The 26,212-nt window shown below is 40.0% G+C and overlaps 1 protein-coding gene across 1 annotated transcript; it reads left to right on the top strand.

The window, feature by feature from the left end:
- On the top strand, positions 1–25,217 carry Sec61a2 (SEC61 translocon subunit alpha 2). Its single transcript, XM_050150586.1, has 12 exons — positions 1–132; positions 1,843–1,910; positions 3,826–3,891; positions 11,002–11,080; positions 13,890–14,021; positions 14,143–14,252; positions 18,763–18,916; positions 19,778–19,938; positions 20,203–20,400; positions 21,585–21,776; positions 22,440–22,516; positions 24,150–25,217. The coding sequence occupies exons 1-12, from the start codon at positions 126–128 to the stop codon at positions 24,334–24,336; spliced, it is 1,431 nt and encodes a 476-aa protein (XP_050006543.1). The 5' UTR covers positions 1–125; the 3' UTR covers positions 24,337–25,217.
- The last annotated feature ends 995 nt before the right edge of the window (positions 25,218–26,212 follow it).

Raw genomic sequence — 26,212 nt, 5'->3', positions numbered from 1 at the left:
CGGAGCTTGTGTGGGGACGGCCGGAGCGTGTCCCAAGCCTCCGTCTCCTAGGCCAGAGTCGTGAGGAAGGGAGCGAAAGCAGCTGCGAGGCCGCGGGTCCTCGCCGGGTGTCCTGAGCCGCCGCCATGGGCAGTGAGTATGATGGCCAGAGCGGGAATCACAAGGGTCGCGGGTCCTTCCGAGCTATGAGCAATGGAGCCGCTTTCCCGTTAGGGTCGTCAGGGGGGCCGAGGATGCGCAGGCCTCGTCGTGGTCGCCGCGGATGACTCTAGCTGGGGGCCTCCGCCAAGGCGTCTCTGGTCAGCGAGGCCTTGCCCGGCGGGTCACGGGGACCCGGAGGTCCTGGTTTGCGCCCCTTAGGCGGCCTGGATGGCGCGTGGATGGCGCGGGGAAGCCATTGGCTGGGGGGCGGGGAGTTAGGACACTCTCCTTAGCTTGGACCACTTGGGATTTTTCTGGATTTTAGGATTTTTTTTTTTTTTAATTCCTGAATCACGCTTCCTTGGCGTGCTGAGATGAATAAGTCTCCCCCAATTTTTTAAAAAAATGTGATTCATATCATGTGTTTTAGGGGAGGAAAGGCGTGTGATCGGTAGCTCAGCATTTTCCTTGAAATATTCATCCCAGCATTCTGTAGTGTTCATTGAAAACTGTAAGTTGGTGCGCGATAAGGACGAGACCTCGTATAATGGGGGTCCTTCGAGGGCCCTGCCCCAAACATTCGTCCTCATGTGTATTCACACAGATACTTAACCTAGCAGTTCACATGTTTGTGTATAAAGGCATACCTAACTGCAGGTCCAAGCGATGCGCCCAGTTGGCCAGCTGGTAGACATTTGCAAAGGAAACAGAAGAGACCCTTGGCCGTGAATTACGAATGACAAATGGAATCCTCAGGATAGGCAATACTTGGCCGCACGCAACAGCATTGTTTAAACCTGAACGCCAGTTACAGTAAATCATAAAATGCCAAGAAATCCCAGAGAGTCGCTTGGGAAGGAAAAGGAATAGAGTTTCTTCATGTGACCCTTAGTTTTTTTTTTTTTTTTTTTTTTTTTTTTGGATTTACTTTATAAGTAGTCCAAACTTAAATAGCAAACATGACAATTATAAATTCTAAGCGACATCAGTTACTTCCACCTTTGAGTCCAGTGGGACTTAGGAGATTAGTGTCTATCCCTAAACCTTGGTTTATCTTACTTTATTTTGCTTCAGAAATAGCTTGGGAATGCAGTACTTTCTAATGAAATGTAATTGCCGTTCTCTGAGCTGATTCTTGTAAGTACTTTGATATGGTTACTGGAGATATGGTTACTTTGATATGGTTACCAAGCTGTGAAATGTGGCTAACGGAAATGAAGGAGAGTTGGTAGACTTTAAAAAGTTACCTGTAGGACATGATCCTGATTTTTTCCTGCCTAGTGAATGTTGCCATCTCTAAGCTGTTTAGGTCAGTGCTTGAGTTAAGCTCGTTAAGCTCAGTTCCTACTACACCGTCCCTGGGAAAGGCTCCCTGTTTTCTACCGTCTATTAGTGGATTATCTAAGTACTGTATAAACCGCGTTTGCGTAGTTTTCATAGTGGTGATCTGAAGGTTCCCCTTCTGTGTGTATACAAGATTGGGTTTAAGCACGAAGAAGCAAAGTCACGGCTCATCATTCACTTTCCTTCATTATTTACCTCCTAGCCATTTGGGTGGTTTTATCTATTGCAGGCCTGCTCCTTTGAACTTGAGAACATCATGATTATTTAATTTGGGTGGATGGGATAAACAGCTGTTAAAGAATTTTTTTCCAAACCATTCACAGATACATTTTTAAACTTGATAATTTTCTTTTACAGTCAAGTTTTTAGAAGTTATCAAACCTTTCTGTGCAGTTCTACCAGAAATTCAGAAGCCTGAAAGGAAAGTAAGTATAATACTTTACTATAATACAGCAAGTAGCAGAGTGAGTTATTCTGCCAAACCACCAAGGTTCGTTTGCTTACCCGACCCGTTTCTGTTGTAAGTACAAAAATATTTCCTCATCTTGCAAACAACTATAGACCTGCTTCTAGTTTTTGAAGTTATATTCATTTTCTCTTATATATGCATATGTACCTGTTCACTAGTGTACTATAGTTTTTCTCTTATCAGGTGGATCTCAGGAAAGAGGCTGGAGGGAGGATTGGAGCTAGCATGGGGTTTTAAAACCTCAAACCCCACCTCCAGTGACACACCTCCAACAAGGCCCCTAATCCTTTCCAAAACAGTTCTGCCAACTAGGGATTAAGCTTTGAAATTTATGAGCCTACAGGGCTGTTCTCATTCAAATCACTACAACTGTCTGGCTGGCACTGTTATAGACCTTTTCTAAGACTAGGATTCTCATTCTATCAAAAATGTTACTCTAAGTTATAATGTTTCCATCCCAAGTGCTTCTTGGCCTGTGTGTTAGTTAAGATATGGTATTCTCCTGGCCATGTTGGAACTTTATAATTTCTTCACTGTAGGATGTATATATTGCTAGCTAATGATATGGTTTGCTGGGTAGGTTTGGTGAGTTTGCATAATAAATTGTAATTGTATAATCCCATATTTTGATTTCTTGTTTGGAAAGAAATAGCAGGAATGTGTTTAGAAGGTATCATAACTAAATTTCATTATTCAGTCATTGAATGTATTTGGAACTGAGATATTTAAGGTTCCAGAAAAAAAAATTAATTTCAAGTTTTTCAGTTATCATACTATCCTCTTCCCTACTTTTAATTCTTAGGAAATTAATAACAATAGGGACCTAAAGATTGATAAAACTTTTGTTGGACTTACTGTTTTATTTAGAAGCGCTTTTAATTTTTAATGATTGGAGGTGGTAGAGATGGCTACTCAGTTTTACTTTAGGCATACAAAATATAACTTCTGATAGTTTATGAATATCCTAGAGTTCCTGTGTAAAATTGTTGAGTGTTCCATGCAGTTCCCTTTCTGCATGAAACGTGTATTAGCTCTGCTCTGCTTTGCCGCCTCTCCAGTTATTTTCCCTGTGCAGTGTACATGATGCATCGTTTTTGTTTGTTTGGTTGGTTTGCTTTTTGAGACAGGGTTTCCCTGTGAAGTCTTAGTTCTCACTGTCCTGGGACTCACTCTCTAGACCAGGTTGGCCTTGAATTTATAGAGATCCACCTGTGTGCCTTCTGAGTGCTGGGATTAAAGCTGTACGCTACCACCAGCTGGCGATCATGAAGCATGTTTATATTTAAGTTATCTTGTTTGTGGCAACATATGGGAGCTAGTTGGAGATACAGACTAAACTATTACAAACTATAGTCAAATCTTCAAATTTCGTCATTGCTAGGTGGTTCAGAAAATCCTAATGTAACACCTGGGAGCCCTGAACAGTGAGAAAGAGTAGAGAAAGCACCTTAAGATACAGGCGTATGCAGAGACTTTCTGGATGGTACTCAGTCACTCAGAAGATAATGCCAACAGCAGACAAATGGAATTTTCATGAAATTACAAGTTTCTGCACAGCAAAGGAAAAGGCAGGCAGAGCACATACAGAATGAGAGAAGATTCTTATTCTTCCATGGCTGTACAACCGACTGAGGGTTAATATCCAGAATATGTAAACAACACAGAATACTTACAAATAATAACTTTCTTTTGGTAAAGAAGAGAGTTAGGTTTGAGTTGTTGGTTGTTTATTTTAGCTGGAACAAGCTAGGGTACGTAACTAATAGGAGCGTGCCTAATGGGGAATGGTAATCATCCTTAATGTGGAATTTTGCTTTGAGTTTGGTTTTTCTTGGTTTTGATTGACCATTCTTTGTACTTCTGTTGTACAGATTCAATTTAGAGAGAAGGTACTATGGACAGCTATAACACTCTTCATTTTCTTAGTATGCTGTCAGGTATGTAACCAAACTATTGAACACATGTCTGTATTATTTTAAGGTCTTGATTAGTAAGAATTAGAAAACGATAAAATAATATACTGAAATACATTGAGTGATGCTTTTTTGGTAAGATTTATTTTTATTTGTATTTTGTTTGTGTGTGTGTGTGTGTGTGTGTGTGTGTGTATGTGTATATGTATGTCACGTGTGTACAGTTGCCCATGGAAGCCAGAATTGGGTGTCAGATCTCCTACAGGTGGTGTTACAGTTAGTTGTGGGCTATCCAGTGTCAGTTCTGAGAATTGAAATAGTGTCTTCTGGAAAGCAGCAAGGACTCCTAGTTTTTGAACCATCTCTTTGGCTCTGAGTTCTGCTACTTTTATTTCTTTGTGATCTGGGGATGACACCCAGGGCCTTGGACACGCAAGGCAAGTGCTGTGTGACTGAGGGACTGAGTCACGTTTTACACTGAGCATTATTATTAGTTTTTTTTTTTCTTTTTTCCAGACCGTTTTTCTCTTTCTACAGTGTTTCAAAGCTATTCTGGAACTTGCTTTGTAGACTAGGCTGGCCTCAAACTCACAGAGGTCTGTCCTCCTTCCCTACTCCCCTCAACAACAGGGTTTCTCTGTGTAGCCTTGGTTAATCTGGAACTTGGATCTGTAAACTAGACTGGCTTGAACTCAAAAATCAGCCTGCTTCTGCTTCCCAAGTGCTGGGAGTAAAGGCATGTGCCATGGCTGCCCAGCTTTTTTTTTTTTTTAAATATTTATTTGTGTGTGTGTGTGTGTGTGTGATTCTGAATCCATACACGCTTCACACCATGGCATGTGTGTGTAGAGGACAGTTGTGGGAGTTGGTTCTCTCCTTTCACCCTGTGGGTTCCAGGAATTGAACTTAGGTGGGCATGATTGGTTGTAGGTGCCTTAACCTGCTGAGCCATCTTGCTGCTCCATGTGTGTTGAAGAATGAAAGAACGGGTTATTAAAGAACTTTTACTGCTGAACCTGATTTAATTTTTTTCTGGGGGGCGGGCAGGAGAGACTAGTTAAAAAACACGCACACACAGAAAGTTCAAAGAAAAAAGCAGGCACTTATATTTCTCCCATATGCATTTGACATCTTTGAAGTTGTCCCCCAACTTAAAAAACAATCAACTTTAGAGAGCTATATGTACAAAGTAACAGTTTTAATTCTACATTCTAAAGAATATTGGCAGATGTGTACACCCAAGAGTCTATTACATAAGTGAGTCCAGAACATTTTTGTTACCCTCAAAAGATCCTTGTGGGGGCTGGAGAGATGGCTCAGTGGTTAAGAGCATTGCCTGCTCTTCCAAAGGTCCTGAGTTCAATTCCCAGCAACCACATGGTGGCTCACAACCATCTGTAAAGAGGTCTGTCGCCCTCTTCTGGCCTTCAGGCATACAGACAGAATATTGTATACATAATAAATAAATAAATAAATATTAAAAAAAAAAGATCCTTGTAACTCTTCATTCACTGTTCATCTTACCCCCAGTCTAGGCAAGCCCTGATCTGCCCTTCTTTGCTATACTTTGCTATAATTGGTCTTTTCTAGAATTCCACATATATGTAGTCAGGTTGTCTAGACTCTGACTTTATAATATTTTTGAGATTTATTCATGGCAGCAGTTTTTATTTCTGTACGTGAATATATCACAGTGCATTCACTTACATGTTGACATTTGGCTTGTGTGCAGCTTTTTGCTGAAACAGATTATTGTGAACACTTTTGTACAAGAGTTTCTCCTCCCCAGTAGTGCATGTCTAGGATCGTATTGCTGGTCTGCATGGTAACTATGTTCAGTGTTCTTTACCTGTGAATCTCCAGGTGACACGCCCATGTGTCTTATGCTAACTAAGGTTTTGTTTATTTTCAACTAGCTCATCTATTAGGAATAGTAGCTGTCCTCATAGGTGCAATTTTAGTTTAAATTCCCTTTCCCTTGGTTAATGATAGTGAGCAATTTTTTTTTTTTTTGTGAGATGCATATTTGGTAAAGTATCTTTTTTGCTTTGTTTCTGTTTTTTCAAGGGTTTCTCTGTGTAATCTTGGCTGTCCTGAAACTTGCTCTGTAAAGAGGTCTCACTATGTATGTGGCTGGAATTCATTATATAGACCAGGCTGACCAAGTATTCACAGAGATCTGCCTGCTTCTGCCTCCTGAGTGCTGGTATTAAAGCTGTGTGTCACTATGCCCTTTGCATTTTCTTGATTAATGGTTGATGTGGGAGTGCCCAGAACATTGTGGGTGGTGCACCCTGAGGCAGATGGTCCTGGATGGCATAAGAAAACAGAACAAGCCAATAATCATCAGTCCTCCAAAGCCTCTGCTTCGTTTCCTGTCTTGAGTTCTTGCTCTGACTTCTCCGAATGATGAAATAAGCTCTTTCTTCCTCCAAGTTGATTTTGGGCATGGTATTTTTCTTCACAGCAATAGACACCCTTACTAACACAGGCAATACGAGTTATTAATGCTGTATATGGATAGAAAGAGAGGCAATAGCACAGTGGGGGCCGTGAGGAGAGTTGAGGTCCCAGCATCAATGACAGCGCGGCGGGGGGTGTTTCTGAAGAAAGGAATCATCCCACATGGCCGAAGTGTGGGTCTCTTCTTACGTGTGACTGAGAATCACAGCATGAGCCTATAATCAGGCTTTCATTCCCAAGCAGGAGGCAGGGAAGAGGGTAAGGAGCAAGATGTGTAGCCATGAGTGCTCACTTTGATTTAATCTTACTTCTCAGGCTAGAGAGACGCTGGCACCTGGAAGTCTCTTAGCTAGGGACTCAAATGTCTCAGTAGGATGCCTGTTGGTATCCATGACAGGGAAAAGCTACTGGATATATTGTGTTCTGAGCAGCATCTGGAATCTGACGTCACTTTCTTACATTGATCAGTTAGGAAAAGTTCTACCTCTTTGTTCTTTATTGAGAAGGACCAACTCTAGGTCCTTTATATTTTTATAGAAACATCTAGAATCATTATGTGTATTTTTGTAAGAAAGTTCATTGACTATGAGATATGTATATATATTTCCTGCTTTGACTTTTTAGGTCGATTTATGAAAATTACCATCCTAAAAATACTGAATCTTCTAATATAGTGGTCAGCAAACTTTAACCTATGAAAGTTCAGATAGTGAAATGTTGGGATTTAAATCATTACCCAGATCCCAAAAAGGAAACATAAATAGAAGAAAGAGCTCCATGTCTAGTATCATTGGCCTGTTATCTTAGCTACTCTGAAGACTAAGGCAAGGAGAGTCTCAAATTGAAAGCCAGCCCGGACAGCTTAGAGAGACCCTATCTTTAATGTTAAAATGATAACAAAACAAAACACTTCCTACCTTCCTGATTCTTTAGGGTGCTTGCCTAGCTTATATAAGCCCCCCCAATTCAGTATCTCATCACAAAAATACCCCCCCACACACAACATTTCTTATTAAAAAACCAATACTATTTCTTAGGAATGCCTCCTGCTTTGGCCCATTTATGCCTTTGTGTTACCTAGTTCCCTTTGTTTATATAGTTGCTAAGTGGTTGCTTTTTGTCTTTCTCACGTTTGGGTAGATCTGCCCAGTGTGGGTGATTTCAACTGAACATAAAACAAGTTCCAGCCAGTTTTCTCTAACTTGAGGGAATGGTGGGAGGTGAGATAAGCTGAGATCATTACATTAGATGCTTCCAGGGCTGTGCTTTGATTTTTTTTTTTTTTTTTCTGGCTGTCTTGAGAGCTTCTGATTCATTCTAGGCTCAGGCCACTCCTCGGTTCTCAAATTTAGCGTAGCCCCATAATCTTCAGTTTCATCCTAGCCACTCACCCTCCTTGCTCAACTTCCTTCTCTTTCTTCTCAGCTGCTGTTTCTCTTTCCTCTTAATGAAAATGAAGAACAAAGGTATCTCTAGTTTCCTTTTCTCCACATTTGAAATGTTGATGGGCATTCTGGGAATTGTTAGCTTTACATGGTAATAGGTAGGCAGCTGTCTACTGATCTTCTGTGCCCTGCACCATAGCTGTTGGTGCTTCGAAGCTATCACTTTTTTCTTGTTTAGCGACTGAATTAGCCACACTCCTTACCTGGCAGGAGCACCTTAAGAGATGGTTTCATGTGGCTCACAGCTTGAGGGTTCAGTCCACAGTGGCAGAAAGGTGTGACAGGAGCATAGGGTGGCTGGTCACATCGTGTCTGCTGTCAGGAAGTAGAGAGAGATGAATGCTGATGCTCAGCTTGCTTGACCTGTTGACCCAACACATGGGGGTGATTCTCCCACTTTTATGAGAGCTCTTCCCTCCTCAGTTAAATGTCTCTGAAAATACTTTTGTGGATATATTCGAGCTTGTTTCTTAGGTGATTTTAAATCCTACCAAGTTAACAGTCAAGCTAACATCATAGTTGCTTTGGAGATTTTTTCCTTTTCCTGTAGCTTTTTAAAATTTGGATTAGCCTTTATTCTTTCCTATGTTTATATTTTATTATGTGCCAGAGGGGGAAATCTGTAATGTGATTGCAACTTGCTGCTGTCTTGTTCACTTTCAGCACTGAGGTGAACCCTGACCCTTGAGCATGCTAGGCAAATACCAAGCCACATTCCACGCCTGCAACTTGCAGTCTCATCCCAGATATTCCTTCTTTAGCTTTGACTTTCCACTGCTCTAGATGACTTCCAGAGCTCATTTTCCATATCTCCATACAGTTAGTTCAGGTTTCCATTAGAACAGGGAGTATTTGCGTTTTCCACAGTGCTGTATTATATTAATATTTTGCTGGGTTTGCTAAAAGAAAAGACTTTACAGAAAATAAACTTAGTGATTTATTTGGACATTTAAGGACTTAATCTGACAGCACCAGAGAAGTATAGAGGTTCTGTTCAGGGGCCGTAGATAGGAGCTGTCCCTGTAGTGCTAGTGGGTTACTGCACAGTGACTTCCTTATTCACTTCTCACAGATACAGGATACGCACAAACCACTCGTGCCTTCTGAGTTACCATTTCTGTCACCTAACTTAATAATAGTTCAAATATTCCAGAATAGTTCAAATATTCCAGAGATTCAGTTATTTAAAATTTCTTGAGGATATTTTGGAACTTTTAAAATTGTTTTACAGTTTTTTTCTCTCTCTCTCTCTCTCATTCTCTCTCTGTCTCTCTCTGTCTCTCTCTGTCTCTCTCTCTCTCTCTCTCTCTGTGTGTGTGTGTGTGTGTGTGTGTGTGTGTGTGTGTAGTTATAGAGGTCTGTGGCTTCCTGCTTAGCTGGACAGCCTGGTCAACAGGCCACAGGCATCCTCTCGCCTCTGTCCCTTCATGTCTTGTGGTTACAGACATGCACTGGCACACGGTTCTTTTCCTTTGGCACTGGGAACCTTAATTCAGGTCCTCATGCTGTGTGGACAGCACTCTTAACTGAGCTATCCCCTCAGTCACTATAGAGTTTTGAAATTAGCAATGTAATTTTCTTTGTGCCTGAACCTGCATTTTTGAGAAAGGAATCTATCATGTTTGAGAAGGAGCTTGCACTAACTGCTTTGTCTTATATGTGTGTATTGGCATGGAGGCATTGCCCAGTGGGGAAGGGCTTGCTTAGCATGTATCAGGCCCTGGGTTCCTCCCTAGTATGGTAAGGAAACTAAACAAGGGCCTGTCATGGGCAAAAATTGTTAGCTCCTTCCTCTGTCGTCCCTTTCTTCTCCTTCTCTTCCTTCTCCTCCTCTTCCTCTTCCTCCTCTCTCCCCTCCTCCTTCTCCTCCTCCTTTTCTTCTTCCTCCTCTTCCTCTTCCTCCTCTTCCTCCTCTCTCCCCTCCTTCTCCTCCTCCTCTTCCTCCTCTTCTTTCTCCTCCTCTTCCTCCTCCCCCCTGCTGCTGTTTGAAGCAGTCCCTCTGCCTTAGTCTTTTAAGTGTTGGAATTGCTGGTGTGACCTTGTCAAAACAACTGGGTGGAAAATGATGTCTTATGATAGATAAGGAACAAAAATCAATTATAATCTTATCTCTTAGCTATTATCAGTATTTTAATACTGGAAGGGTTTTTCCAGTATTTTCTGTATGCATTCTTATTTTTGCACTTACACTGTATGCAATTTTGAATTTTAGTTTTTATTCCAGGATATCTTAATACTGGTACTACTGAATTTTAGGCATCTTGTGTGCTGGGGGCCGTTTTAGTGATATTTCACTTGTGTTTTAAGAAATAAAGCTTGCCTGAAGATCAGAGAGTAAAACAGCCGCACTGATCAGCCTTACAGACCAGGCAGTGGTGACACACACCTTTAATCCCAGTAGCTACATCAGTTGCCATAGAAACTGGGCGGCAATGATGCATGCCTTTAATCCCAGCACTAGAGAGGACTATAAGACAGGAGGAGACAGCTCTCAGACTCAGTCTCATTCTGAGGATTCTTGGAGGCAGGATCACCATTTCAGACTGAGGTAGAGGTTAGAACCAATGGCTGCCTGTTTTGCTTTTCTGACCTTTAGGTTGAACTCCAATATCAGTCTTTGGGTTTTTATTTATCATGCTACAGGCTGTTCCTGGGTATGGATGTCTGTTCATCAGGTATCAGTATTGCTCTCCTCCACCAAGTTGTGCAGTTGAATATGTTTGTAGCCATTTCCAAATGCTCTCCTGAAGGGAAAATCATGCGTGATTGAAAACTGACATTTTCTTCTTACCTTGAGAAAGTATTTATGTTATAATATTACAATTTCATAGGTATTGTTTTCAGTGGCTGCATACTATTCCAGTTATATACATCTCCTTGGGTCTTCAATCAGGATTGTGCTTATTCTAGTTGGTGGATACTCTCAGTTTTGCGAAGTTGTTCCATGCCTTGACAAATACATACTCTAATCTGTTAGGGGTATTTTTTTAAATTGTGATGAAATAACAAAATTGATCTTCTTTGCTATTTTTAGATATATTGCAGTGTTAGGCATATTCTCCTGTATTTACAGGCATATATGTTTACTAAGTAATGCTCTCTGGTGTTTGTTAGAGAACTTTAAGCTTGTTTATTAGAAATCACAAGAAGTAACTAACATGCATTGTAGGCCAAACAAGTGCATTTTAAATTAAGAGTGTCCTTGTCGTTTTATATGATGTTTCAGATTCCACTGTTTGGGATCATGTCATCGGATTCTGCAGATCCCTTCTACTGGATGAGAGTTATTCTTGCATCCAACAGAGGTATGCACTTCTGACCTCCATCCTGCCATCAGTTGTGGTTTTGTATGGGAGAGCTAGAACAGAAACCCATGGCCTAGGAGGAGAAACCACTATTGTAATAGTGACAACAGTGGGTTTATTGTATGTGTTTTGTGTGTGCATGTGTGTTTGAATGAATATGGTCTGTACACATATGTATGTATACATAGTGAAGGTCAAAAGTTGACTAGTGTCTTCCTCGATCACTCTGTACTGTATAGGGTGGGTGGTCTGGGACTCTCAGATAGTCTCCTGCCTCTGCCTTCCAATTGCTGGGATTAAAGGTATGTGCCGTCATGTTCAGCTCACTTTATGTACTGAGACTGGGTACAATTTGAACCTAGAGCTTGCCAGTTCTAGTGCTCTAGAACTTACCTCAGGTAACCCATGGCGGTATCCTGAGAATTTGGATTACAAATGGTGTTACGTGGGTGCTGGTGCTGGAGATCTGAACTCTACTTCAAGCTTGTGCCACAAACTCTTTACCCACTGAGCTATTTCCTCAAGATATTAGAATCTCATGATTTGGCTGGGTGGTGGTGGCACATGCCTTTAATCCCAGCACTCGGGACGCAGAGGCTGGCGGATCTCTATGAGTTTGAGGCAGCCTGGTCTACAAGAGCTAGTTCCAGGATAGGCTCCAAAGCTACAGAGAAACCCTGTCTTGAAAAACAAAACAAAACAAAAAATCCCATGATTTTCAGTGTCAGGGAGATGATGCCCTGGACCAGAAGCCTCTTGAATTTGAGAAATGGTGATGCATGTTTGGGGGAAATATTTTTGAATAAATGGTAGTTTTTTTGGTAGTTTTTTAGATTATAGGAGTAATATTGGTTCATTTACTTATTAAAATTGTGTGTGTGTGTGTGTGTGTGTGTGTGTTTGTATGCTTACACGTGTCACAGTGAGCATGTGGAAGTCAGAAGAAAACTTTTTGGAGCCAATCTCTCCTTTTACCTTTGCATGGATTGCAGGGATTGAACTCATGTTGCCAGGCTTGCCACAAAGTCTTCTATCATTGAGCCATCTCACCAGCACCACCCTCTCCTTTTCTAGCTTCCAAATTCATTAACCGTTTCATATATTCTTGTCACACTTATTAATACCCCACCCGCATCACTACTAGCCCTATCCTCCCATCAAGTTCTATCCCATCCATCCCATTTTCATCTCTAGCTCTCTTTTTTCTTTCTTTAGTTTATTTTTATATTTTGGGTGTTTTGCTTAGATATATGTGTGTGTGCCACATGCATAGCTAGTGCCCATGGAGGCCTATAGACAAGAAGTGTCTGTCCTGCCTGGTCCTGCAGCTGTTCAGTCCCAGAGAAACACACAGAGGTTTATATTAATTATAAACTGTCTGGCCTCTTAGCTTAGACTTATTATTAAGTAGCTCTTACAACTTAAATTAACCCATAAGTTTTGTCTATGTTTAGCCATGTAACTTGGTACCTTTTCTCAGTAAGGCATTCTCTGCATCTGACTGGGTGACTGACTCTCTGCTTTCCTCTTCCCAGAATTCTTAGTCTGGTTGTCCTGCCTGGCTACTGACCAATCAGTGTTTTATTAAACTAATACGTGTGACAAATCTTTACAGTGTGCAAAAGCATTATCCCATAACAGAGGCCAGCACAAGATCCTCTGGAATTGGAGTTATAGATAGTTGTGAGCTACCATTTGGTTGCTGGAAATTAAACTGGCGTCCCCTGGAAGAGCAGCCAGTATTCTTAACTGCTGAACCATCTCTGCAGGCCTCTTGTTTTTAGTCTTACTTTGTGACCTAGTGGGTTTAACCAGGGCAGGGGTGTGGAGCTGTCCTGGAACCTGAGTTCCTAAGTGGCTACATCACGGAGAACAAATGTTCAGTCGCTCTGTCTTGTGCCAACTGTATCTGCTGTGGGCTAATGAGTGCCATGGCCATAACATGTACATCCTACAGCATTTCAGAGCCTTCTTCCCATCATCCAAGTCTTCAATTCTTTCCACCTCTTTTTCTGAGTTGTTCTCTGAACATGGGGATAGTGGTAGTAATATGATCCTTCCTATGAAGGCTGAACACTTAGTAGTCACTTGTTTTCAGCACATTGGCCAGTCATACATCTCTGTATAAACACTGTTCACTGTAGAGAGGGGCTGCTTTTATCAAGGCTGAGCATAGCACTGGTCTGTTGCTATATCCCATGGCCAGGTGACGACATCAGTCAGGTTCCGCCTAGCTTATTCGTCCGTGCTTGGAGGGAAGTGTAAGATAAAGAAATGGCAGGTAGAAAAATTAAAGATAATAAAGAAAAGACAGAGACACAGGATAGAGATGGGAGGACAACCTAGCACATACTGAATCTGCCCCGTGTTTATTTCTTATAGGTTTTATATACCCCAGTCCAAAGAGGAGGGGGAAGATAAAAGATTTCTTTACCACAATACAAGGAACAAACAAAGTAATCACTTCAATACCCAAAGCATCAAGTAACCACACCCTAGATCAAACCATCCTGTTAATAACCACATCCTGGGATAAACCTCCTGTCATAACCTTGAAGGAGCAAGAATAGGCCTGAACTGTCCTTCTTTTGGTGAAGGTGGAACAAATCCACATCCGTGGGCTCCCACACTCTATGCATTCACTGTTTCTTGGAAGGTTTATTATTTTTTCAGTGAATCAGCATTTATAAAATGCACCAACATTTATGATGCATGTTTCTGGGGTATTGATAGATTTCAGATATTCATCCAGACCTTTTCTTTACATATTCATTCATAGAAATTGTTTACTCATTTTCTTCCTTTACAGGAACATTGATGGAATTGGGTATTTCCCCAATTGTAACGTCTGGTTTGATCATGCAGTTGTTAGCTGGAGCCAAAATCATTGAAGTTGGAGATACACCCAAAGATAGAGCTCTGTTTAATGGAGCCCAGAAACGTGAGCAATAATAGAGTTATTTTCCAAATTTGAGGATGGTTTGGGGAAAGATGTTTCCTGTAGTTCTTTGGTTTTGTTGGTTTTTGTCTTTGGTTGTAAGCATGTACTCCTTTTTTATCAGTATTTGGTATGATCATTACCATTGGGCAAGCCATTGTGTATGTCATGACGGGGATGTACGGGGACCCTGCAGAAATGGGTGCTGGGATCTGCCTCCTTATCATTATACAGGTAAGAAATCCTGTGTTTTCATATGCTAATAAAAATAGTTTGGTCCCTTTTATCTAACAGTTCTTTAGGTGAATGATATAACCATTTTTTCTGAGTCATTTTATTTAATTACATATTACAAATGAAGTAACACATACATTGTGTTGATTTTAAAAAGTTTATTTTCATAGCTTTTGATTCTATCATTTAAAGAATTATGGATACCACTCTGTCATTATTTGATATTTACATTCTGATGTCTCTGAAATTCTAATGTATTCCCTCAGTTAACAGTGCATTCCTGCTGTTGCCAGCCAGGTGGTAGTGGTAGGGCATTCATCACGCTTGTGTGGCAGTCTGCTTGGCCATAGCTACAGGGATTAGCACTCTAGCTGTTGGTTACTTTATGCACTATTGGTATAGTAGATATGTGAAGTTCCTTATTGGCTGAAGTCACTTTGGAAAACCCAGCATGATGATATAAACCTCTAGTTCGAGTTGGGAGGCTGCAGCGGAGGATTCTTAAACCAACAATTAGAGACAAGCCTGTGCAACATTAAATTGTTATCATTGAAATGAAACATGCTAGTCTAGAGAAAGCACAGTAACAGCAAACTTGATGAAAAACAGCTAAGTCGGAAATACCTAATTTGTAGTAATAAGATATTTTGTCGTAGTTTAACTGGCAGTCTTCAAACTTGGAATCCTCTTGCCTCCACATCTTGAGTGCTCAGATTTTAGGTCTTTACCCAGGTTTCTAACAGTACTCTTTTCTTTCTTGGTGGAATATGAAACTATGATGCTCTAAATAATTTTAGTGTCTGCAGAATACCATATGTATACTCAGGTACAAGTGCTGTATGGAGGTATTTGAGACAATGTCATATAGCTTAGATGGGTCTCAAACTTAGTATGTAGCTGAGGTGACATTAAGTTTCTGTTCCTCCCACCCCTATGTCCCAGGTGCTAGCATTATACATCTGCTATACCATTATCTGGTTTATAAGTACTAGGGATTAAACCTAGAGCTTTGTGCATAGTAAGCCAGCTGCCAGTTTAATGACATCCCAGCCCTCCATGGAGTTCTGAAATGGGTATTTTTAAAGACCAACATAATTTTGATTATATGTAATGTTCAGAAGATTTTTTTTTTAAGTTTTGTTAATAAAATATGTCTCCTGGGGTTCTGGTTACCTTGGAAATTCATTTGATCTATTGTATAAAATTAGAATTAATTTAGGATTTTTTCCATAATAGTTCGAAAGATCAAATTCAGAAAATATTTTTAAAATAATCACAAATGCCAGTATTTGAGAAATATGACAATCTCAGATGTGCATAATTTACCCCCCCCCCCCCCTTTTTGTTAAATAAACCTTATGTAGGAAGCAAGTCAAATAAGAAAGAGTATTCAGTGAGCCTGATTCAGGACAGAGAGATTGTCAGGTATCTGATAATAATATAATGGGTTATAACTATTTTGTCTGTGTTCTAGGGCAGGATTTTCAATGTATTATTGGGTCTTTGGTAACTTGCTGAGACCTAGTGCATTCTTTTCCAGCATAAAATGTGTGTCCTAAGAGCGTAATGGTTTATTTATTTCTCCATTTACAAATCATGTGCTTGACATTATAGCCACTGGGAGTTGGAAAAGGAAAAGATGCAGAGGATGGGGCAAAAAGAATCCTCTGCCCCTGGCTTTAGTATCCTTCAGTGCTTATGGTTTCTTATATGCTGAGGACATCATGCTTGCTCTTGTTTCTTTTAAGCAGTGGTGGAGGAATGCCCCTTTTGCAGGTGTCAAATATCAGAAATCCTGAATATCATGTATTTATATTACAGTTCATAACAGTAGCAAACTTAAATTTATGAAGTAACAATGAAAATAATTTTATGGTTGGGGTTGCCACACAAGGAACTGTATTTTATAGAATCACAGAATTAGAAAGGTTGAGAACCTGTCCTTTTGTTTGTTTGTCTTTGAGACAGGGTTTCTCCAGGTAATAGTAGTCCTGGAATACATTTTGTATACCAGGCTGGCCTCAAACTCACAGAGATCCGCCTGCCTCTGCCTTTCAAGTGCTGGGATTAAAGGCGTGCGCTGCCACCACTCTGTGTGAACCACTGCTTTAAAACATTTGCTTTATGCAGCAAATAAAGTTTTATGGTTTTTTGTTTAATTTTTGTTTTCTTTTGGAGTTAAGGATTGATTCAGGGTCTTAAAAATGCTAAATCTGCACTGTCACAGAGACACTCCGTTAGCATAAAGTAGACTTGAGTTGTCTTCTAAAAAGACATTCAGAACTAGTATCAAGCCCTCAGAACATTTTGTACCAGTGTAATTTCTCCGGCACCTTCCAAAAGGTCTAGGCTTAGAGTCAAGGAATGTAGCTCAGCAGCTCTGGCCTGGTTAGGTAAGGTAGCTTTTACAGCATTTCAGGCTATTTTAATGTTTCTTTTGCACATTGAGAAATCTCATTATTTCTGAGATTGAAATGAGCAAATATGTGTTAGCTTGTTGACATAAATTCTGGTATATAAATATCTGTGTTGTGATGAATTCTAGTGTTAATGTATAAAGAAAATGCCATGTTTGATTGCTGGTGGGCAGTGATCCATTTGTGTCTTTTCAAGGGATTGCTAACACTGACAATATGTGGCTACACTGAAGATCTATGATTGGATCAGTGTGTGTTCACCTAGAAACATAGGTTTTTGAAAACTGTTTGCATGCTGTATGGAAGGTATTTCTCACTTTGTTTTTGTTTCACTCACATAGTGCTCTTTCCACTAATTGATTTTGAAATCTAAATTGAGTCTTGGTTGAAATTAAAAATTAGATAGAAAGTGTCATTGTGCATGGCACATAGTAAAGGTAAGTGTGTTTTGTCAAGTTAAGTGGAGTGGGTATGCACAGCCCACTTGACATCCAGTGCACTTTTATACCCACTCAGAGGGTCATAGTGTGCATTCACATGTTTACCGGTCACAGTTCTGTTCTTTCTGGGCTTCATGGAGATGCTGCTGTCATTCTCTGCTTCCTCTTCCTCTTCCACAAGCACACATGGTGTTTACGAGCTCTTCTATTCCTTAAATGGCACAAACGATTCCTCATTTAGATTTATCTATACTTTCTAATTCCTCCTGGGAAAAGATGAGTCTCATTCTCAAGGATATCATGAACAATTCTAGGTGTATTATTCTGCACAGGGGACTTCATTATTGTAGGACTTCTTGTGTCTTTGGACAGACCATCTATCTGTCAGAGCCAAGACTACTGATTTATGAGTATGCACTCTCCCTGTCAGTGGGGATGGGCTACTGTTACTGGATTTGTGACAGGGAACACTCAACTTGGTATTTTGACACAATTACCCAATTGTGTCCAAATAAAACCCAGCCAGCCCTAACTTCCCTCTTCACTTGTCAAAATATCAAACTTGATTTTCATACAGTGATAGGTTATAGTGATCTCTCTCAGGAGTTTGAGAGTTATGCCCCTTTTCCAGTTGTTTGAAAGTCAAACTAAAAACTTTAAAAAGACAAGTTAGGCCTTGTACAAGCACTGAAGTGGCATTTAAGAAAAGACAAAAAACCAACTACAGTGTGTAAGGTAAGCATGCTCAAACGGTATAATGCAGCTTGACGTGTTCATTGACAGGTGATAGTAGGTAAAGTGTGTAATGAGGGTGGGCTGCTTGAGTTGGGAGGAATCAAAACTACTTCCTTGTTTCCGTAGGGGAGGGTGTAGAGTGTAAGGTAGTAAGATTGGGGCTCATGCCTTATTTCCCTCTCCATAAGATAATATTCTAGCCAGAAAGAAGCCACATCACAGAAGCTGTGGCTTGGTTTTATTGATACATGTTTTTATAGATGTATCTTCTCCAAGAATAGCCATAAGCTAAATTTAGTATGTTTTAATTAAAAAAAAAGATAAACTAGAAAACATAGTGAAATCTTAGCTTTTCAAATTTGTATGCAATCTTTGTCATAATAGCATAGCATGAATTTTTGTATTACAATTTCTATACTCAATTGTGCTCTAGTTTTTGGCTTATTCTATATGTATTATATAGAAGATGTATTACTTTATAAAAAGTGTTAATTTCATCTTATCCATTAGGGAGTGAAGAATCTCTTAATTTTTCTGTAATTTATTTGGCCTTTTACTTACATGGAGGTATTTGGACTATTTTATGTTTCTTCCTTTCAAGTTCTAAGCTGTGATTATTATTTAGTGCCTCTACCATGGGCACAGTTTAAAAATTGTAAGTGAAACTATCTAGCTGGTATAAATATAACTCTGAGGTGAAACGTTTGCTATATAAAGAGGCAGCAGTCCTAGTCCTGCGATTTTTAGGTTGACCGGCGACTAGACTAGACTAGAGCAGGCAGTGGCTGCAGATAGCAGAGCGGTGAAGAACAGTGCTTGGGTTTGACAATGGGAATGCACAACCTGTGAACTAGCCATTCGTCTGCCCCTTCCTGAGTTTATTCTTGCTTCTGCTTACGTGCATTTCTTTCCCCACAGTTGTTTGTTGCTGGTTTGATTGTGCTGCTGTTAGATGAGCTGCTACAGAAGGGTTACGGCTTGGGGTCTGGTATTTCCCTCTTTATTGCCACCAACATCTGTGAAACCATTGTCTGGAAGGCCTTTAGTCCCACTACCATTAACACTGGCAGAGGTACATTGCACAGTGACTGCAACTGCACGAGCTTTGCTGGATGTATGCTGAAAATGAGTCTGTAATGCAGCAGCACATGCCTCTAGGCACTCCAGTTTGCTACCCTAGACCACCAATGCTAATTGTTTAAAACGTAATGAGCAGAGAGATGTGTGAAGTATGCAGTAGTAAGTCCAAAAGAGTGCATCTAACCTCTGCTTGTTTAAAGTTTCAGTGGTTGCAAACTGTATTACAATTTTGTTGACCTTGCTTAAGCCATTGCTGCCAGAGTCATTTACCTCCCCGATTGCAGCTTTACCAGAAGGACAGAAAGGTAGTGGATTACGATTTGGCCGTCCTCTGAGAGCACTCATACCCTTGCCTCTCTAGCTGGCTTTGTATTAGCATCTAAGGTTTGAGAGATTTCATTCTGTTTTTTCCCTGTATCTCTTTGCACTTCTTAGTTGTCATTCTGTCCTAACTAGCCAATGTCTAACTTTGATCCCAGCCTTAAGAAAATACTGATAATTTATTAACATTCTTGGTGCAGTCAACTAAAGGCAAGCATGGTAGATAAACATACCTGCTATGATTCTGACATTTTTATTCTGCTTTGCTGCTGCTTTTTATTATCCCTAAAAATACTTCCTTCCTTTCCCTAAAGGAGAGGCAAACTTTTATGAATGAAAATTGCAGATTTATGTTGAAATTTGCCTCCATGATAGAAACATGTTTAGAACCCACACGCATGGCCATATTACAAAGCCATACGTATAACAGAGTCATCAATTGGTAATTGCCTAAGGTTCAAGTTATTTGTTTAGACTTTTGAGACGATTTTGGAAGAGGCACCCACAGTTCATTTCTGTCTCGATTTCTCAGGTACGGAGTTTGAGGGTGCAGTCATAGCTCTATTTCATTTGTTGGCCACCAGGACAGACAAAGTCCGAGCCTTGAGGGAGGCCTTTTATCGGCAGAACCTCCCCAATCTCATGAATCTCATCGCCACAGTTTTCGTGTTTGCTGTTGTCATATATTTTCAGGTAAGTGTAACCTTTGCACTGATGTCATTGCTCTTTTTCTGGTAAAAAGAATGCTGTTTGGAAGGATGGTGTCTAATAAATCAGCTTTTCAAGAACCAGTGTGCCCTAGTTTGAAGGTGGAAAATACTAGCTATGAACTAGAAAAAAGGGATCTTTGGGGAAGGGACAGATTTTATTGCTGGTTTGTCAGTTCTCTGCTGCTACCCTTTCCTCTTTCTGCAATCTTTGATATGCAGTTCCTCTTACTAGTGATTTCATTTTTAGGGGTTTCGTGTGGACTTGCCCATTAAGTCGGCCCGGTATCGCGGACAATACAGTAGCTATCCCATCAAGCTCTTCTACACATCGAATATTCCCATAATTCTCCAGTCTGCCCTAGTGTCAAACTTGTATGTCATTTCCCAGATGCTGTCTGTTCGATTTAGTGGCAACTTCTTAGTAAACTTACTAGGACAGTGGGCCGTGAGTATGTTTATTTTTATTAAATATTTAAAATTTATATTTCATAGTTGTATTTTTAACTGATTGAGATAGATATTGAAGCATTTTGAAATTTATTTACCTGTATCATTTTGTTATTTGGAAAATTTGGTAAATGTTCTAAGACTAAGATTGCCAGGTAGTTTTGAATGTTTTACTGTGTGGAAAGCTTTTTCTTACACCATCTGAATAGCTTTTTAGGCTAAAAATTATAGTTGCTTTCACAAAAGTGACTTTGTTTTGTAGTCTTTGTTGTTTATTGACATGGTCTCACGCTATATATAGCCCAGGCCGAGTAGGCAGTCTTCTTGCCTCAGTATAGCCTCTATGTAGCCCTGGCTGTCCTGGAACTTGCTCTGTCAGCCAGGCTGGCCTCAAACTCACAGAGATCATCAGCCTCTGCCTCCTGAAGTGCTGGTATTAAAGGTGTGAGCCATCACCACCTGGCTTGATTGTTTTCTTAAAACTTCAAAATGCAATGGTTATCCATTTCAGATTCTAAATATAATCAGAGATTAATTATAGATTATATATCTTTCCTCCAGATTTCATAGATCTGTATTTTAAAACTCTTCTGTTAATGATCTATTCAAAGTGTCTTGCACAAAATAAAGTACATAATTTTGAAGGACTGAAGGATACAAGGTTAACTTCTTAAATTATATAGGCTCATTTGCTGTTGTGCTTCAAATCAGCATGAGCTGGTGAAGTGGCTCAGCAGGTAAAGGTGTTTGCTAAGACTAGACCCGGAGACCATGAAAGGGTGGCAGAAGCAAACCAGTTCCACAAACGTGTCCTTTGACCTCCACATATCAGCACACACAACCCACAGGCACCGTGTACACTCACAGAACAATAAAACTTTTCTTTAAAAAGTTAAAACACTGTAATTATTTTTGAAAAATTCAAACATGTAAATTCTGGCCATGACAGTTGTAGTCTTAAATATGCAGAAAGCTAAAGCAGATCACCTCAAAAGAGTTTGGGGTCATTTTGGGCAACATAGTGAGACTTCATCCCAAAACAGAGACAAATCTTAAGGTTTATGGTGCAATACATTCTATGGCATGCGCTTGGTATTCCAGGCCCTGGGTTTATCCTCAGCAACAAACAAAAACCCTAGTATTCTCAACTAGTCATTGTTTGTTTTAATTCTTGTTTGATAGGATGTCAGTGGGGGAGGACCTGCTCGTTCTTACCCTGTTGGAGGCCTCTGCTACTACCTGTCTCCTCCCGAGTCCATGGGTGCCATATTTGAGGATCCTGTCCATGTAGTTGTTTATATCATATTCATGTTGGGATCATGTGCATTCTTTTCTAAGACATGGATAGAAGTGTCTGGTTCATCAGCCAAAGATGTAAGTATATGACTAGTTAAAAATACTTTTGTGGGGCTAGAGACTCTTAAAAAGGACCCAGGTTCGATTCCCAGCACTATTCACACATGTCTGTAACTCCAGTTCCAAGGCTCTGACAGCCTCACACAGGCATACATGCAGGCAAAACACCAATGAACATAAAATAAAAATATATTAAAGGAAACTTTTGTAAAATTCATAGTATTTGGATTCTAAAATATAGTTTTTAGCTTTGTTCATATATTCTTAGTAAGACATATCCCTAACAGGCTAAAAAATTGGTTCTTTTGGACTTTTACTGTGGCTTTATGATCCTCTAAAACTTATCGAACTAATACAAAAAATGCTGAGAGTAGCCATCCAGTTGTGGTGCACGCCTTTAATCCCAGCACTCTGGAGGCAGAGGCAGTTCAAGGCCAGCCTGGTCTACAAAGTTAGTTCCAGGACACCTAGGGCTGTTACACAGTGATCTTGTCTCAATAAAACCAAGGAATTAAAAAAAAAAAATTAAAAAAATGCTGCGAGTACAGATGTAATGTATGAGTAGCATATGCTGGGCAGCACTGAAGCCTCAGTTCCCCGTTTATATGAGCGATACAGTGCCAGTGTCGAGGCTCTCCTAGTGCAGAAAGCAAGTTCATGTCAAGTCTTCTTTCTGGCCAGGTGGCTAAGCAGCTGAAAGAGCAGCAGATGGTGATGAGAGGCCACAGGGACACCTCCATGGTCCACGAGCTGAACAGGTACGCTCATAAAGTCATTTCCTTGATCATTGAGGGACATGGATTTATTCAAATTTAATTTTCTACTCTTCACAAGAGAACTAAAACTAAGTCTTAATTGTTCTCCACATAAGGATTGGCCCTTTTATAATCTTTTTAAAAATTATTTTTTTAAAATACCATTTTTCCCTTCTCCCCCTCTAGTGTACTCCCCCAACCTGCTGTCCCTCAGGTTCACAGTATCTTACATTCCTAAAGAAGTGTCTGTGTATATATATATATATATTCATAAATTTATATATAATATATATATAATATATTATATATATTATATATATATAATCTGTTCAGTCTTTTTGTTACATGATAAATATACATGATTTTAGAGCTAACCATTTGGTATTGGATAACCAGAGGCTCTTCTTTGGGGAAGGCTGTTTTCTCCTGCTTTCAGTATTCCTTAGTTGCCTGTAGTTGTCTAGGGTTGGGTCCCTTCTATGTCAGCATGTCTACTGGTGTTGTTCTTGTTAAGGCTTTGTTTAGGCAGCCTATATAATTTAAAATTGAAACTGTGCTACCATTGCTCACCCCAGTGTTAACGTAATGCATATTAGTAGTTCTCAGTGTTGGCTACCAGGGAAATTCTAAGACTCTGGCACCCTCACATTCAGGAAATAGGATTTGTTCTCAGGTATTGGGTATTTGGTCTTTGGTGACAGCTTTATTGAGATAAAATTCATGTACCACTTAATATACAGTTTGAAATATATAATTCACACCTTTAACCTGAGCACTTGGGAGACTCAAGTTCAAGGCCAGCCTGGGCTACCTTGTGAGTACCAAGCCAGTACAACAAAACCCAGTTGTGTGTGCATTGTTCATTAGTTCAGCAGTTTCTTGAACTGGCCCTAGTATTCCTATCTCAAATTATTTTATGTGTATGAATGTTTTGCCTGTGTATATATGTGCCTGGTTTGAAATTTTTTACCCTACAAGAGGGTACTTGGCTTAAGAATAGTACATATTTTAGCCAGATGTGGTGGCACATGTCTCTCTGATCCTGAAATTCCTGAAGTGGGGGTTGGATGAGCTCAGGGCCAACCCTCATTACATGAGTTCAGTCTAAACAAACAAACAAAACCCCCAAATTTTAGGTGTGGTAGCTTATTAATCACAGTACTTGGAAGCTGAAGCAGGTGGAATGCTATGAGTTCTAGGCCAATTTGAGGCTATAGATACATGTCTGAAAAAATATATGTACTAGATATTCACTGTAACATACACTATGTTTTATAGGTAGAGCATATTTTGTACATATATATCCACATGTATGTATGTATATATATACACACAAAATTTATGCTCCATTTGTATGATAAATAATACTTAAATTTCAGTCCAGAATCTAATCCTCTGTCCTAAAAATTGCATTGCCTTGTAGCTATTATTTTTAAAATCTGGGGTTTCATAATCATTGCCTTAGTGAGTCTCCCATCTGTTGGGGACAGTGTCTCAGTAGTGAGGACCTGTTCTGACTAGTTTGTATCTCTTTAGAGGGAACCATTTCGAGCAAAACTAGACATTCCATTGCTTCTAGCTGTTGTTTTCTTTCCCTGTTTGCCCACTGCCTGATTGAAGTCCTTTTGTCTTTCAGGTACATCCCCACAGCAGCTGCCTTTGGGGGCTTGTGCATTGGTGCCCTGTCGGTATTAGCAGACTTCCTTGGGGCCATTGGCTCTGGCACTGGGATTCTACTTGCAGTCACTATTATTTATCAGTATTTTGAAATATTTGTTAAGGAACAGGCTGAAGTTGGAGGGATGGGTGCTTTGTTTTTCTAAATGTTCATATATTTCTTTGCGTGTGTGAAAGGGAAAATATTTTGACATACTGTTTCTGTCAAATAATGCGGATTCCCTTTTTTCCCTCAGTCTGTTGTTTTTAGTGCTAATTGTCCCATTTCTGAAATGGGCACCAAGCTAAGCCTGTGTGCAGCATTAGTACCAGCTGCCTTAAAACTGAAGTTTACATTATTTGTTGGCACCGTCCATCTAGTGTTGCCCGTGATGCTGGGACGCAGTGTATCTGCTTAGCTGTTGGTCAGACAGCAAGACAGTGACATGGACTAGCTTTGCACACAACATTCAGAACACTGAATATTCCCTTGTTTAAAAATAAACAGTGCAAATTGCCACTTTCCAGTATTTTTTGAGCTTCCCTAATGAGTTACGGAGCATTTATATCTAATGTATATTTTAGATAATTTTTATACTTTTTTAACTCATCGTATCCATGTTCTTGACCTTCCCTCACCAGCCCCAACCCCTCTTTATTTGTCCTATCTCCAAACTGCCACTCAGCCTGGATGGGCAATAGTCAAACATGGAAGTTATTTCTGTCACTGGAAACAACTGTTTCTAATTCCTCCTGCTTTTCATTCTTCCTCTTCTGCCAGTGACAGCTATGAGTGCTGTGCAGCTGCACTGGCTCTGCCTTCTCCCTTCCAGCACTCAGTGTGATGACCATTAGTACTTCTCCTTTCCCCAAGCAGTGTCTGTAGTTGAGTGGAAGTGAACAATGAATAATTCAAACTAGGACTTTCTCTTACATGCATAGCAGACCCAAACGTAAACAGTAGACAATAAAGTTTTATTTAATAAAACTGTTGCAGTTGTGTTGGAAAAATAAAGAGATGTGGTATTAAATGTTCTCTTAAGATTAATTTTGTAAGCTCATTGTATTTTCTATGGAAACCATCCAGATATGCTTAAAGAAGTTAGATGTAGTCATACTTCAGTTGTAAATTCCTGAAGGGCAGTGGCAGTTGAAGGGTGCTCATGCATATTTAGAAAGGGACAGGCCAAGTGTCTCAAAACATACTCTAGCATTTTCAGAGTGCATACTTTATTTTCCAAAAAAATTATCAAACTTAATTTTTAAGTTATTTTCACAAGTACAGTTTTCAGTCATTGACTTCCTTAGTAGGAATGGGAGGTAGTACTGACTTAGCTTGGATCATGAAGTCAGATAACTACGGAGGTGAGTGAAGTCAGGCACCGGAAACACCCCGGGGCATTAGGACCCATTTTGTGTGTTTACAGAGGAATGCAAAAGGGCAGCTTCCTTAGAAATGTAGGGAAATAACCAGTTTGGGAGGAGTGAAGATGCCAGATGGCCAGCCCTCTTGAGTCTGACTTCACCTCCAACAGGCCCTTCTGAGGTGTACAGGGGATACAAATGACACTAAGGACAAGTCTAGGAGGTACTGGTTCCTGCTCAGTTGCACTCCTAGAACACAGAGACACAAAGGCCAGGGAGAATGGGACAAATGTTGTGTCCAGGCCAGTACCAAAGACCATTCCCATTGCACCTGGCTCTAGAGTTGCCCCATGGAGAGGATGAATGTATGGAGCCTGTTTCTTCATTTCAGAGGATGGAAGCAACACGGGGAAACAAAGATCCTGGGGAACTCATGGGAAAAACTGGTATCTTTGGAGAAATATCATTCTTGTGATTAGAAAATAAGTTTTTTTTTTAAGTGTTAAAATCATAGGGAAGGCTACTGTTGTATAAAAAGGTGGGTCTTAATTTTCACATTCATTAGGAAAGCAGATTTGGTTTATAAAATTCCAGAATTATTTCCATCCTCAAGTCCAATATAAAGATTTGTAGAAAGAGCTTATACTTTTTCATAAAAATACCTGTTGGTGATAACAC

This window comes from Alexandromys fortis, unplaced genomic scaffold (assembly GCF_014885135.2).
Source record: "Alexandromys fortis isolate MF-2015 unplaced genomic scaffold, M_Fortis_MF-2015_v1.1 scaffold_69, whole genome shotgun sequence".
Taxonomy (NCBI): Eukaryota; Metazoa; Chordata; class Mammalia; order Rodentia; family Cricetidae; genus Alexandromys; species Alexandromys fortis.
The sequence above is the reverse complement of the archived record's forward strand: the minus strand, read 5'-3'. Positions and strand labels throughout refer to the sequence as shown.